Raw genomic sequence first — 15,066 nt, 5'->3', positions numbered from 1 at the left:
TTTTTTTTCCTTTTCTTTTTTAGTGAGGAAATTTGTTTTTGAATACAATTTGCTCAAATGCTTTGCAGGATAGGGAGGGAAGTGCCTTTATGAGAATGCATCTGGGGTGATTATTTTTCATAATAGATGGGGATCTTGAATTGGATATGAATGCTGCGTCAGCGTTTGGCCGCGACTTGTATTCTGAGCGATTGAACGCCGACTTGGCACTCGTGTTCAATAGATGCTGGCCCTCAGTAGGTGGCATAGAAAATTGAGCACCCGGGCTTTTTATTACGGTGGTGTTGGCTCAACCCTGCTTTACACATATTGTGCTATAGATTTTGTTTTGTTTTTTTGTATAGAGACATACTAGAGAAGCACCAAGAAATTAAAAACTGTTGGCAAGGCATTCTTTACGAAATCTTGTCCCGTGGGATCTAAGTTGGAAATCTCTGGCCCCTCTTTCACCTTAATGTTCTAATGAAACATGCAGGCTTGTACCCCGCATTAAAATCAGTACTTTATTTCTCTACCTACGGTGCCACGCAGGGCACTACGGGAGGGGAGTAAACAACCCCAAATCAGAAAAACAATATCTACTAAAAACCAAGTTATACATATCTACCTGTAAAATATGCACATGCTTGCTGGGAAAAACAAGAGAAGCAGCAACATCAACTCAAGACAAAGGCCCATTAAACATGGGGAGAAATAATGCCTACTAAAACACAACCAAAAAGAACACACATAGGGTCTGCTTTCGAGTCATTAAAAAAAGAAATGGAAGTAACCCCAAATCAAAAGAAAAAGCGGAAAAAAAAAACATTCTAATAACCAATTCAAATGTATTTACATAGAATATGAATAAGCTCACACACAAAAGAATTACACTAGCTTGATCATGTTGATGACCGGGGAACATGAAATGTGCTGTGAATAAGCTGGGCACAGCCTATGTGTGCGTGCGACATCCACATCGCACAACGTTGTGCGACTCGTACTGTCCCATGACATCATAGTGTCACATGATGTGTTGTCACAATGTCATGCGACACTTTGATGTCAAAGTCATATAAGCAAATAGGCCCATGTGGATTCTATACTTTAATATATGGCTTTAAACTATGTTTAACACTGGAAAGTTCCACTGGAATTTATATAATGGAATTTATATAATAAAACATTCTGTGCTAAAAGAAAACAAAAAAAACAGCAGTCTCAGTTTACAAAACAAAGGCACACATGTCAATGTACACAGTTTCAGAAACTACTAACATGAGAACTAATGCTAGCTGAAACACGGCTAATTGGAATACATGTGTGGTCTGTTTTCAACTCTGTCACATTGTCCATCGTTACTCAAGTCAGCAGAGTTTGCACGTGCACGAATCCCACACACTTGCCGAAGTCCGATTAATTCACACCCAGCAGAACGCTTTGTTTTCTCGAGTTCTGGCGCGCCGCCGTGGCCTTAGTCGTTCCGCATCACACTTCGTCAACCGACGAAGATCTCTGCGACATCTTGCCGCCGTCCTGCGACGTCGAACAAGACGTCACCGGCCGGCCTTCTGCTGCAGCGGGCTGCACCTGGTACGAACCGGAGCGCCGGTTCATCTGCAGATGGAACACGCTCTCTCCGACCTTCCTCCTCGCCACGACGCGCCTCTGACGCTTCCTGTACACTAACAAGACGGCCGCAATGACTGCAATCAAGACCATCGCCGCGATCATGACGAGCAGTGCAACGGGAATCCCAACGGCTCCACTTCTCCCCTGCGACGTCGACGAACTCAGCGATCCGGTGGCATGCACGGAGCCAAGCTTGGTCGTCGGGATCTGTCGGCAGTCCGCCGGGAGGTCAAACGATCCGGCGCTGAAGCAGACGTCATAGTCATTGCGAGGGTCCACGTGACCCACCGACAGCTGTCCGCCCGAACTGCAGAAGACTTCAGTGCGTGTGAGGACGTCCTTGTTTTCGAGTACGGTCACGTTGAAGCGGCAGTTTGGGACCTTGCGCGTCGCTGGAGACAGCCACCAGGTCACGACGAGTTCATCCGGCTCCGAGAGATCCGTGCGGAATGTCAGGCGGTATCGAAAGTCGTCGTCGTCCGGCGTCGCTGCGGTATCGGTTGCCGCTTTTGTCGCATTGCTAACCGGAGAGACTGTTGCGTCGAACCTCAACATGGTAGTAGTCGTTTCCGGCTCCTCCGAACTTTGAGTTGCGGTCGTTTCAATCTTATGGGTTGTGGGGTTTTTCATGGTCGGTCTCAAAACGTCGGTTGTATTGACATTGGTGCAGTTTTCGGTGACTCTGGTTCTGTCCTTGACGATCGTCAAGCAAATCTCGTAGCGCTGTGCCGGCTGGACGTTCAAAATGACGAAGGTTCTGTTCCGCGAATCCGGGGGGCACGAGCCAGTCAGGTTCGTTCGGTACGAGCTCTCGACGACGCCGACAGAAAGGAAGCACGTGAATTCGTCGAGAGGCGCGTTCGCACTGAATGCGTTCCATGTCAACGAAAGCTCGTCGTCGACCAGTTCGGTGTGGACGAGCGTGATGCGACCTCTGAACGGCACCACCGTAACCAGCGGTACTGCCGTTGATAGTACTGTAGTTGTCAACGACGTCGGTTGCAGCGTCTGGCCCGGGGGTGTCTGTGTTGCCGTCGAAGATTCTGTAGTAGTTGCAGTTGGCATAGCAGTGCTTGGGCTCGTGGAAGAAGGGGTTGTGAGGACTGTGGTCTGTTCTGTCGCCTTGCAGAGAGAGTCAAAGTCAAACTCCGCCACAGTCGTGCTACCGTCGTCGCACATTGCCGAAGAGACGGCCTCTTTCGTGAACGTTGGGCCTTTGAGGAGCCGCGAGAATCCGAGCAGTTCGCAGCCACAGTCGAGTAAGCTGCCTGGAAATTCAAGGAAAAGGGGTATTCATGAACTCGAGGCTTGGTGTGCAGTGATCGCAGAATTTTGTTGAGCGGGCAAAGCACGAGACAAACTAATGGGCGCCGCGGACAACAACAAAAATTAAGTTTTAGTCTTGTGAGCCTTTGTGCACCTGTGAAATCTGTTGAGCAGTTTGTACAGAAGATTTGTGAAATCTGTTTTTTGAGTTATGGCTTCACGAAATATAAATGAACAGCCCAAACAGTTCTTAAATACAAAAGCACGAAGGACAATGACAGAACAAAGATACGAACTGGACAAACGCTTACTATCAACTGATTGTTTAATGCATGATAAAAGAAAGACGAAAATGAGAGGAGAAAGACTAAAGAGAAATCCCTTTGCCCTTTTGTATTTCAGATGTTTACCCAACTAGTTCAACCGTTAATTTTGATTCTAAAAAGTTCAATGGGGTCATTGCCCCTTTTCACTTTCAACATTCAGTCAAATTTCTCAGTTTGAATATATTGCATGATAGATGCTGGTAGATGTGTGCAGATAAATTTATTGGGAATCTTTTAGTTCGAGTGAAATTAGAATACCATAGCTCATTAGCTTTTTGTAAAAGTGTACATTGGTCTCTACTTGCAGTTAAATTGATAGTCGCTGCCAGATTACCAGTAGTGCCTTTTGTTATTTTCTGTGGGAAAATTAACATTGCATTGTACCAGAACTACCACTACATGACACAGCACGAATATAACTCAAGCTTTTTGTTGCCACGGGCTTGCACAAGTTGGCATAAAACACAAAAATTTACCAGCTGGATTCCCACTGCATAGAGTGCATCCCACTGCACCAGTAGTTCCATCATATAGTGAAGTGCGGGGCCATTGCCCTTTCCCTAGAGGATCTGTACATCATCAGTTCCTCCCAAGGAACTCTCGCTCCTTCGTTTTTGTTGCTGGTGCTTGGCGCCTGGCAGAAGTTGCACTTTCTGCCAGGCCCCTGCAATTGGCCGAATGGCTGGTACTGCCTTTAGTGCCCTTTCCCTCTTTCACGGTAAAAAAAGGAAGGCAATGAATCCTTCTCTTTCTTATCCTAAGAGTGCAAGATTTTGATTACACATTTCATATAGAAGTGAGCTGCTTATGCATAAAATTTGTGGATCTTTCGATTTGGTGAAGTAAGCCAATCATGTCTGAGCAGTAAAAAGACAAATTCAAACACCACTGAGTGCACGCTTGAGAAAGAGTGCATTTTTATACCTTCCCAAAAAGCATTGGCAAAGTTTCGATCGTATAGCAGTCTTACCTGTGAGAAGGACGCTCCGAAGGCGGGGACTACTCTCGAAAGCACCCGTAAAGATGTACTCGATGTTGTTGTGCGACAGATCCGCGAACTCGAGCGCCTTTAGGTCTTGCGTGTGGTTCCAGTTGACGTAGGTCAGCTTGTTGTTCGAGAGATTGAGCGACTTGAGGGACGTAAGCTTAACAAACGCCTTAGAGTCCACGATGCTGATCCCGTTCCCAGCAAGATTAAGCGTTATCAAGTCGCGTAGCGACGCGAACGTACCTGCCGCCACGTAGGTGATCTTGCAGTAACTGACATCGAGCGTCTTCAACTTGTGCAGCGTCGAAAGCCAGTCCGGCGAAAGCGAGCTCAAGAGATTGTGAGCAACGGACAAATTGACGAGCGACGTCAGGGGCTGTAGGAAGTCGAGCTTCTTCAAGGAGTTGTTCGTCAGGTCGAGGAAGACGAGCTTGGAGAGGTTGAGCACCACCATCTGGTCACGGAGCTCGTTTCGAGCGAGGTCGAGCGATTCGATGGAACCCAACGAAGCGTCGAGTGAAACGAACTCGAGTCGGTTGGACGCGAGCGTAAGGTTTTGGAGGGTGGCGTTCCCAAATGGGCTCGAGTCGAACGTCGTCAGGTTGTTGCCGGAAAGTTCCAGTGTGAGCAGGGACGGCAGGTGATAGAACGTGCCGACGGCCACGGACGAGATGGAATTCTGTCTTAGGTCCAATTCGACGAGACTGGTAACATTGTCGAATGAATCGGATGCGAGCTCTACGATTCGGTTGCGAGCCAACTTGAAGCTTTGCAGGTTTGCGAGATCCTGAAGCGCCGCGGTCGGCACGGATGCTAGCTCGTTGCCGGAAAGGTCAAGACAACGGAGAGAGGCCACGCCGACAAACGCACCAGGCGCGACTTCGGTGAGGTTGCTTTCAAGGACTCGTAGGGTCTGCAGCGATGCCGACGACAGGGATCCGTTCTCGAGCGAATGTAGGGAGCCCACGGTGATCTCAACGGTGTCTACTGTCTCGTTACGAGGTACGCCGAGCTCCTTGTCGATCAGCGGCATGACGGACATTAGCAGCTGGTGTCCCCTGCACCGAAGCTCGGTCGAAACGACCGCACAGCTCACATTTGCGAGCGTCGACGTAAGAGCACTTCCATCTTGTGCGCTCGCGACGCCAACCAGCGACGCGAAGATGAGGAGGCTAGACGTCGCACTCAGCATATCTGAACGGTTTGCAGTCTGTCGTTCGTTTTAGAGGAATGCCGGTCGCTTATGAGTGTTCAGAGGGGCACAGTCAGAGGCAGGAAGTGGTCTTAAGGGAGGGGTGTTTAGGAGAGGAGATTGCCAGGAAGTGGGCTTCCTCCCCTACCCTTCTCACTTCCTCCTCTGTCTGCGCTTATCGGGACGAGCGTTGCGGAGAGGGCACGGGGCTTTCTTGCGGGGAGCGTTGTTGGGAGCTTCCTGAGGATTTCCCTGCAGTCGTGTCGTACTTTCCGCGCCGATCGTATCGCGTAGAAGCATGCAGATGTCCTTGACAAGTCTGCGCGTTTTCTTGCGGGCCTCCCTAGGTCACTTCATGAGACTCTTTGTGGGGTTGTTAGATTTCCGGTGTCAAAAGTGTCGTTTTGATTGCGTCGTCCAGCCCAGAGTGTCCTTTTCATTTGCTATAGTTGGCGAGACTGACTAACAATTCCGTAGAAGCTGCGCCTCCAGCATGTGCTTGTTTGCCTTTCGCCGGGCTTTGGCTGCACGTGCGACGGAAGTGCTATCAAAGGCAGGAAGCTCGAGGCGGAGCATCTACTACGATTTTAGCCTGTCCCCGACTGTAGCTAAGCTTAAAATTTGTAACAAAAACATCTCTCCTGAACTTTTGAATCTGACAAAACTGCCTTGATGGTTTAAAATTTGTTCCAGTTTGTTTGGAAGATCACTAGAGAATGGGACATTAATAGACAGTGGGCACAGATAACTGAGTTAGCATAGAATCGACAGGGTAATTTATTATAAACGAGAGAGCTCCTAAAAGTGTCGTAGATGTCAGCTGCCCACTTTTTGTTGAAGTAAAGACAAGATCTCAGCTGCTGTTGCTGGCGAGGCAATCATCACCACTTTGTCTTTCGAGCGCGACCCCTGTAAGGAAAACATGACTGTAAGCTGTGGAAGTGTGCCAAGAATGTAGCGATTGGTGCGCAGAACGACTTGTGTACCTTTTCTAGTGAGACGTCGCTCTTTCGAAGGTTCAGCACTTTTGCCAGGAATCGCACAAGTTCTGCGTTGGCTTCTCCGTCCATTGGAGGCGCCGCAATCTGGACGCCTACACCATCCGTTCCAATATCTAAATTAAAGAGAAAGGCTATTTGAAGGTGAAACCAGGTACACATCTCATAAAAAAATGTTTTCAACTACGGATGGTGACAGTGGCAAAGCATTTTCAAAGGCAGAAAACTCACACTCGAGGTGAAACTATATTATATAGAAGTTTTCCATATAATCTTCTCAAACTTTGGTTATGAGAGTCAAATGGCAAAAGTGAGGTTTGGTGTCATAAACACAAGCTTATTTCTGGGTGAAAACTGCGGAAATATGGGCCTGCAGGGTTTATATTGTGGGAGCCTGCTGTAAGCACTCGCTATCAAACTGTCATGGTTTTCATTTTCAAAAGACTATCTTGTTCCCGGCATCGGACTCTCGAGCAATCGTAAGAAATGAATCAATTGCAACAACGCTACTGGTAGTAGTTGGCATTTGTCAATTATTTCCAATTTATTTTATATAGTTTTAATTGTGAGTGTGTGGTGAAAGATAAGAGCATCACTAGATAGCTTGAAAATATGCATTGCTAAGCATGAGCAACGAAAATGCATGTTTCACATGATTGTTAATCCAAAGCTCATACTAAATCAAAGGCTTTGTCAGCGCTGGAGAGTATGGGTTCAATGAATTTCACGACGAGAGAAGACATCTAAGGTAGGGTTGCCACCTTTCCTCTAAGAAAAAACTGGCCATTCCAGAGGGGAGGGGGAAGGGGGGGGGGGGGGGGGGGGGATAATTATGTAAGATTTAACTGGTAAAAAAGAAAGATGCAGTGTTGACAGTCCTGATTGATACACGGGCTCAACTAATTTGGATATGAGCTTCCCAAAGTGAAAAGAACATAATGTTTTAATACATCACAGCACATGTAAGTACACAAATACACAACACTGAACTCAATAACATAATGCATACCATTTAGTCAAAATGAAAGCGCCAAAAACCAATTGTGCACTTCTACTCATATGGTGCAGCAGGTGGAGAAGCGATTATTGCAATTTGCACACTGAGCATATGCTCAGTGTGCAAATTTCGAGCGATAATCTATTATTTTCAAAAATTGCTGGTTCTGGAGGTTTGCTCGTGAGTGAGGGTATAGACCACAAGCACCAGGCCAAGCTTGAAAGCTCATGGTCACTCGTGAATTTGTGTAATGCAAGCATGTTTTCATACCTATTGAATCATGAATTACAAAATGACTGTGTCCTCGAATTCAATGTTTTGTCTTGCTCGATTTCTAGGATCTCTTTCGGTAGATCACAAAGACTCTCTAAGCTACACTGAATAGTAAACGGGCCAGACCTTTACGAAAATAATTCTTTGCTGCTAAATAAACAATTCCATGTACCAGAACATTTACAAAATTAGCTTAAAAATTTACAATGCATGTGCCTATATACTCAATAACGTTGATGGTCTAGAATATATTTCTCAATGCCACCTCCCCCCCCCCCCTTTCCTTAAAATACAAAAAGAAGAAAAGGGATTGTGCTTAAATATTTGAAAGAGAAAAAAAAACAAAGGGGGGGGGGGGGGGGGGGCAAATGACAGCTGGTTTTAGATACTGACCAGCAACCGGCCTTTTTCCCAAAAACCGGGCAGGTGGGGCAACCTCAATTCTTAGCATCGAGAAAACTAGAAACTATACAGTAATAAAACACCATCAACGAGCAATGAACAACCTGGAGCGCCTTTAGCGGACGCCATCGCAACTGCGCATGTGCCGTGGAGTGTGGGTAAAAAGCTCGCTGTCGCCCAGAAAGAAACCATTGAAATGCTCTGTTGTCGGCATCTGTGCGAGTCCCCATGCTCTTTTTCACGTTGGAATTGTTGATTCTACGTCTTCCTGGCAATGTCCGACTACTTTAGCGGCCTCAGTGAAATTAACTAGGTTCGTTACACCGCAAAACTTTGCGTGAATAATATAACATGCGGCGATTCATTCCGCGTGGACGCTGCAGAATGGACACTAAAGCCTAATTTGCATGATGGGATTCTGCTCGCTATTTTCAGTCACAACGTAGCTCGGGCTGCAAAATCGTGAACCGTAGCCGAGATGGTCGACGTCAATACTGAAAATCGCAAGCAGAATCGGACCGAGTAAATCAGGCATAACAAGTCGGTGCTGGCCACTAGTAACAATTATCAAGATCTCCTTGTATTTACTGTTTACCTCCAAATTTGAAAGTCTTTTGAGGACTGCACTTACTTATTCTCGCAATTACTGGGTCAACACTTGGTCTACGGGTCGCTGTCCTTTGAACGAGCAGACGACAGCTCGAATGATCATGCAGCCGTTTAAACTTGATGATGCACTGAATGTAGTCCGCGGCTGGTCCGTACAACTTGACGGTTTTTCCGCGTTCATGTTGGAACAAAAATAAATAAATCTGACGACCAGAAGTACCTGTGAATTCAAAGTGCTTCCCGCACAAGCAATCATCGTCCGACGGCGTCTGGCTTTCTTTTTCACGGCCCCTATCCACGCCCTCAGGCGAACCGAGCAGGCAGAAAACACACGAAAACTGACCCTTCAAACCTTTCCCCAACTCTTTTGGTACAACCCCAGTCAAGCGTTGGACGAGAAGCCAGCTTAGTGTCTGGTTTCTTAAAAAAACAAACAAAAAAAAACAGGAATGTATGTTTCGCATCGTGACTTCCGCCCACAGCCCCCTAAAGGAAGAGCGCCCGACACGCCGACGTATGCATCTGTGCATGCTGGAAGCTCTCAATATATCAAAACGTTATGGAAAAGTAAGCAGCCCATGCTAAAAGTGGGACGAATTCTCAGCCACCACAGAATCAAGCTCGAACTAATTAACTCATAAGTGAGCATGTGGAAAAGGATCCGCACTCTAACCACTAGCCTTTCAAAGCTTACAAATATATATTTTTCTTTTTTTTCTCTCAATCGTGGCATACAGAATGTAGCTCGACTAAACATTTGTGTAGCGTGCAGCAGGACTCTGGCACAGACCTTCTGCTGTCACCACTGAAACATCTTGTGGGTACAAATAAAGATTATTGTCATTCACCCGTAATCCTGCTCTCAGACGCTCCTGGCTTTGCGTGTACTCTGATGGCCACAGTCCCCGAAGAGGTTGTGTACACAGGATCGTTTTGTTGAGCAGACGCCTGCAATGTGAAGCAAATTGGAGCGTTCAAGCTAAACTGTTTGCAACAAAAATGGGACGCATGCAAGAGACACCTTGGGCTTCGAATCTTCCACTTTGCCCTTGTCCTTCTTGGCCTTAGGCATCTTCACTGCTCCCGTGGTGGTGACAGACCTAACGCAAATTCGTGCACAACCAGAAATGATAACCATCACTACCACAGGTCATTACCATCAACAAAACACTGACGACACGGTCACACGGTTTTGACTTGAATCGACCGATAGACACGTGACCTTATAGTGTTACGGTTTTACGCCTTAACTTCAACGAAGTACTGCGCACAAATAATTTCTTATTGGTCTTTAATAACAGTACCGACGAGATAAGTTATGTTTCGTTTGTTTTAAGTCCAAAATGTGCTTTTACAACAAAAACTCGGACAGTTTCGCAACTACTCCGCTAGATGCCGTTAATTGCGGTGCTGAATTTTGGATTTTGGACTCGCCCTACATACAAATCGCTGGTCATGTTCAGTTTATTCGACTTTTTTTTTTTTTTAGAGATAGAGTGTTTGTTTTTTTTGGATCGAAAGCGAAAGCAGCGAAAGTTTGTCAGTGTCCTGTCGTTTCACAAAAGTATAAATTTTGTAAACTAGGTGGCGCAAGTCACCGTCTAATAACCCTCGTCACTACCAGTCATTATTTTATTTACTTCTATACTCTTTGTAAACATGACCCACATGACCGAAGGACCGAAGTTTGATCGCGAGCGTGGCCGAATTTTGATCGCGAAATTTGGTCGCCCGCTGCGTTCTGTGGTCGCATTATGGTTCGAATTCGTCGGCCCCGTGGGTTAACGAACAACCAGCTCATTTTCACCACCGTACTGGGTCTGGCATGTTCGGTCTATATCTGGTATCCCTACATTCAAGAACTGCGCCAGCTGCGAGCACAGGCTGCGGCCGCTGCAGCCGTCGATGATCAAGCACCCACCGAGGGAAAATTGTGAGAAAAACATCTTGTTCGTATGAGGCTGAAAGGTATTAGACACTATGTTAAACTACAATCATATCTTTTTTTTTTATTTCAAACTTTTAATCTTTTCAGGTGATACTGTACGACGATAGGTCGGAAGGACATAGCCACGAGTAGGTCGCAGACGCTGAGAACAATACAGTGAGCGGACGGACGGACGTTCAGGACGATGAACAAGCAAAACGTTGGCTCTTACAAGATGGCTCTTCCATTTTTTGTTCTCTCTGAGGATGTACCATCCGGTGACTTTCTGACTGGAACATGTCTCGGTTTGTGCATGAAGCGAGCGCAACAGCGCCCTGAAGACCGACCTCCAATACATCTCTCTGCAGAGCGGAAAATCTTTCCCTTTGTCTCTCTGCTTGGGAAAGACTTACTTGTACCAGCTACGTTGCGAACTTATCTACAATAAAGCAAGACTTCGCAACGACTAATGAAATCCTTCGATTCGACTCGTTTGCCTACAGTCACATCAACCGGCCCAATAGCTGCACCATACCAATAATATTGGTATGGTGCAGTGACACCACATGCAAGCCATGTTTATAAGATATCAACTGGGAGCCATGTTCGAGTGTGCTGTCCACAGCACATGCTCAGGACGAGCTGCCACTTGTGGGCTGTCAAGACTGGCAATCTTGGTGGTGTGGAAATACAGGCTGGAAAAATGCTGGAAGCTTGCTGTCAACAGCCACTGACTTGGCTATGGCCACGAAAGTCATCGAATCCTAGGAAAGTAGCGTCGAGGTACCCACATGGTCGCCATTTTGGTTTATGGAATGAGCAGTTTCTCCAAATTTGCAGGGACAGGTTGCATTATGAAGCCTTTCTTGTAAACTAATATTTTATTATCCACACACCGATGAAGCAAACACATCTTCGCGCCGATACCACATATGTGGCGTCGTTACTTGATGGCATTAAAAACAATTTTCCTATCGCAAGATATGCACTAAGTACAATACTATCATAAGTGATCTGTATAGATAAGCCAGATCGATACAATAATTGCATATACGCTGCCAAAGAAGCTTAAATTGATGAATGCGCTTAGTACGACGATCCATCGCGATCTTGGCGCGGCTGGTTCGGTCCACTCTTTCGAAGATTTGAAAGAACCGAAATGGTGATTAGCAACAGATGCCAATCGCCTCGTGAGGTTTTTATCGTCTCTGTGTTAGTATCTCTTCGTCTCTTGCTAGTGGGCCAGGAGGCAGTGGTGCTACTTTCACCATGATCCAGCAACTTTAATGGCTACCAATGAATACCCCCATATGAATAACAACAAATGTCTGAATCTTTTTTTTTTTTTTTCGGAGAGCCATAGTTATAGCAATGGATCTCAAAATAATGTACACTTAAAAAAATACAGCCTAAAGGGTACTTCGGCATCTGCAGAAGGGTTTGTAGACAATATTCGCAATTTTCGCAACCTATATACCTTTCCAAAAAAACGCTCCAAGGCTGCCGCCATGTTGCTGATGCGGCTGGTGCGACTCTCGCGCCCCCTATCAGCTAGAAATTTTCTGCCACTCTCTTGGACTGTGGAAACCTAATGTCCCTGAATAAGAAAGGTAGCGACATCTCCCTCCTCCTCTGACGCACCCACCTTTTATCTTTGTGTTTTGCTCTTTTACAGCCACGCGTTGATTGTAGCGCCGCCTGGATCGCTCCAAGTTATCAGACGGCCTTCCTATACTTGAGTCAGAGCACAGTCAAAGGTTGAAAGACGCGCAAAATACATACATACAGGCTCAAAAACGCAATGTCACGGTCTACCAGCCTCAAAGAATGTGCTGAAAGGACCACGATGAAAGCCGTGATGTTACACAGTCGGCGTTATTTGATTGGCGACATGAGCTCATAGCATGCACTGCACTCCGACAGCATAGGCATTCCTTCTCCCTCCTTGTCTCTCATGCACACTCTTATTGTTATATTTTGCTCTTTCACGCTTGCGCGTCGACGGTAGCGCCGCCTGGATCGCTCCAAGATAGCAGGCGGCATTCTTCAAAGGATGTCGCTACAGGGGCTTTATGGAAACCCGCTCAGCACGATTCTCTACCTATGCTTTGTGGATTTGCATTCGAAGTCTTCCAGCCCCTCTTGAAGGTTTTCACTCGATTTTCCTGATGCATGCCGCATACCCTTCCTGTGTCGTCTTCCCCTGTGAGAAATAGGGCTGGTAAGTGCCTGGCCATTGAAGCGTTTTTGCTCGACATTCACGGGAAACGAAGGAGGGGAGGGACGTCGAACGACCCTCAATGCTATTTTGCAAACAATGACAACTGTTCTCCCCCCTCCTAGAAACAATCCGCCTAGAGTCCTTCTCAGTCATAGCCACAAATAGTTGTTTGGGTTGGAGACAGTTAGTTGCACCCGTTCCTTCGCCTTGTTGCTGGTGCGAAAAAAGGAAGCTCTCCCCAAAAAGTGCCCCAAAACGAAGTCATCTTGGACTCCGCCTGATTGTCAAGATGTGACTGTTGTCGACTGTGACCGTGTTATGTTAGATCTTTTTCAAATTCTTTTCAGATAAGGCTGCATCGCGTGGTATGTACAATATATTCTTTGAACGTTGGCACTTGCTAAAATGCATGTCCGTGTCCTGTCCATCGGTAAAGACGTTGCGAGCGTGAAAAATGCATGCCTTTCAGCTATATTTTATTAGAAATTATTTTCGACAGCTCAGCGCTTTGTCGTTTGACACGCGGCTAATCAAGCGGCGCCATCAAAGCTTATCGTAAAAACTTTCAGCTTTTCCACTCTGGTGAAGAAGAAAGAGCAGCAGAGCTACAGCTTCTGTTCTCGGCAGTGGCTTTCCATGCGAGCGATCTGCTGTTCTTTCGCAAGGGAATCTGAAGTGCTCGACACAGTGGAACTTGGGCGATAGAGGCTTCGCAACGGTTGCGGAACCATTTGCGCTGCTGCGCACATCGCTGCTCGTTCTGCTCCCGCTCTTCTTCTGAAGGAAGGTTGCCATTATCTATTAGCGACGGCGGCAACCAGTTGTCTGGTTGCTGCCGTCGCTCATAGATGGAGGTAGCTGTCCAGAGTTCGGTGTCATCATTTCTGATCCGGCGGACGCGATCCTGGGGAAACTTGCCCTTAATAGCTCCGCTGTAAAGGAAAAAAAGGACAACTAACATTCCAGTCGCATTCGTTCTGTCACGCACACACCCAACAAAAATAGCTTTTTTTTTTTTGCTTTTTTGAATGCAGTACAATGCTTTCTCAATGTCCTCAGAAAAATACATACACCGTGAAACACAGAATACAACGGGAAAAACGGGGAATTTAGCCGCCAGCAGTGTTTTAAACTGCACCTATCGAAATCGGTCCACTCAGTTAGGGTTAGCAGGGACGCCAGGGAGTGTCTAGCCTCAAACCCAGTGACAAAAACGGTTGCCCCTGTGGTCAAGTGTTTTTTGGAGAGGTGTATAGACCGTTCCACTAGGAAGAGCAGAGAGAAAAAATGCCCTCCCCCTCTCACCCTGCATGTCGTCTGTACCTAATATCTAGTGGCATTCCAAACCCTGTTTAAAATCGCATAATTTCGGTAATTTCAAGCATAGATGCGCGGATTTTAATATGGTAGTTGTCGTGTAATGCTATGTTCAATAAAAAGACTACGAGTTCAATTGCGCTGGTATCTGTGTGCAAATAAAAAAAGGAAAATTGAGTCGGAGCGGTTGGTCCTCCAGCGAAAAGTAAAGCCGGTTGCAATAACTTTGAATATACTAAGTTTGCACTGCTGTAGGCCTTTAGCAACAATCCGTGGAAGTCTGGAATAACAAATAAAAACATGCTCTCCTGACGCAACAGGCGCAGTGGTTGGGGGTAGTACTGCCGACTGACTCCACTGCTAGTGAAGTAACGGAACAAAGATACGCTAGTTGATCCTGAAATAAAACAATTTTGGAGTGGCTATAAATATTCTAAGAACGCGAACCACTTCACAACGGCAGCCACGAGCGAGTTCAATGTTCGGTACAGCCTGCCGGTGCAGCCCACAAAGATGGAGAACGGCAACCTCGAGGTTTGTCATCTGCTAGCGGAATCGATCGCGTGCCCTCTCTCTCGTTTTACCCCGCCGAACCTGCTGAACTTCCCAGATGAGTGGACGGGCGCTGCGGTCAAACAAAATGGCGCCGCCCTAAGAGCACTAAATGGAATGGTCAGTGGTTGTCAACTGGATGATCATTGCAGAACAGCAGTACATGGTTGAGCCTGCGACCCACAATTCTAATTTTGTTAAATACTAGCAATACATCAGGAAGGTGTAAGCAAGCACACGCATTTTGAAGCCGATTGTCCAGGAGCTAGGGAGCACGATTTCCGCACCATCGCTGAAAGTGCAAATATGAGACAGCCACCCACCTTTGGTTTGTGCCCAGAAGCGGGTAGTTACAAGTCATTTTGTGACGTCTGGCACTATTCTAGT

At 46.5% G+C, this 15,066-nt stretch overlaps 2 protein-coding genes and 1 long non-coding RNA gene across 3 annotated transcripts; 1 reads left to right on the top strand and 2 right to left on the bottom strand.

Moving 5' to 3' along the window:
* Window positions 1-5: 5 nt before the first annotated feature.
* LOC121832873 (leucine-rich repeats and immunoglobulin-like domains protein 1) lies at window positions 6-6,026 on the bottom strand. Its single transcript, XM_042288930.1, has 2 exons — window positions 4,174-6,026; window positions 6-2,879 (listed from the first exon to the last, which is right to left on the bottom strand). Exons 1-2 carry the CDS (start codon window positions 5,381-5,383, stop codon window positions 1,468-1,470), a joined length of 2,622 nt encoding a protein of 873 aa, XP_042144864.1. The 5' UTR covers window positions 5,384-6,026; the 3' UTR covers window positions 6-1,467.
* Window positions 6,027-6,144: 118 nt separating this feature from the next.
* Window positions 6,145-10,031, bottom strand: LOC120838573 (UPF0235 protein C15orf40 homolog). Its single transcript, XM_042288932.1, has 4 exons — window positions 9,684-10,031; window positions 9,511-9,610; window positions 6,370-6,497; window positions 6,145-6,292 (listed from the first exon to the last, which is right to left on the bottom strand). The coding sequence occupies exons 1-4, from the start codon at window positions 9,798-9,800 to the stop codon at window positions 6,200-6,202; spliced, it is 438 nt and encodes a 145-aa protein (XP_042144866.1). The 5' UTR covers window positions 9,801-10,031; the 3' UTR covers window positions 6,145-6,199.
* Window positions 10,032-10,315: 284 nt separating this feature from the next.
* Window positions 10,316-11,064, top strand: LOC8041860. The gene is made up of 2 exons (XR_003920703.2): window positions 10,316-10,595; window positions 10,698-11,064. It is a non-coding gene; the product is annotated as an uncharacterized LOC8041860 (long non-coding RNA).
* Window positions 11,065-15,066: the final 4,002 nt, after the last annotated feature.

The sequence above is a fragment of the Ixodes scapularis genome, unplaced genomic scaffold (assembly GCF_016920785.2).
Source record: "Ixodes scapularis isolate PalLabHiFi unplaced genomic scaffold, ASM1692078v2 PGA_scaffold11__112_contigs__length_91849675, whole genome shotgun sequence".
Lineage (NCBI taxonomy): Eukaryota > Metazoa > Arthropoda > Arachnida > Ixodida > Ixodidae > Ixodes > Ixodes scapularis.
The sequence above is the reverse complement of the archived record's forward strand: the minus strand, read 5'-3'. Positions and strand labels throughout refer to the sequence as shown.

What these genes read in the sequence shown, in the direction of transcription:
- LOC121832873 (XM_042288930.1), bottom strand. Translation starts at nt 5,383, where the DNA reads ATGCTGAGTGCGACGTCTAGCCTCCTCATCTTCGCGTCGCTGGTTGGC. An exon ending in TCGGAGCGTCCTTCTCACAG is followed by an intron (nt 2,880 to 4,173) that starts GTAAGACTGCTA and finishes TTGAATTTCCAG; the next exon opens with GCAGCTTACTCGACTGTGGC.
- LOC120838573 (XM_042288932.1), bottom strand. Translation starts at nt 9,800, where the DNA reads ATGGTTATCATTTCTGGTTGTGCACGAATTTGCGTTAGGTCTGTCACC. An exon ending in TGGAAGATTCGAAGCCCAAG is followed by an intron (nt 9,611 to 9,683) that starts GTGTCTCTTGCA and finishes TTCACATTGCAG; the next exon opens with GCGTCTGCTCAACAAAACGA. An exon ending in GTCTGAGAGCAGGATTACGG is followed by an intron (nt 6,498 to 9,510) that starts GTGAATGACAAT and finishes TCTTTAATTTAG; the next exon opens with ATATTGGAACGGATGGTGTA.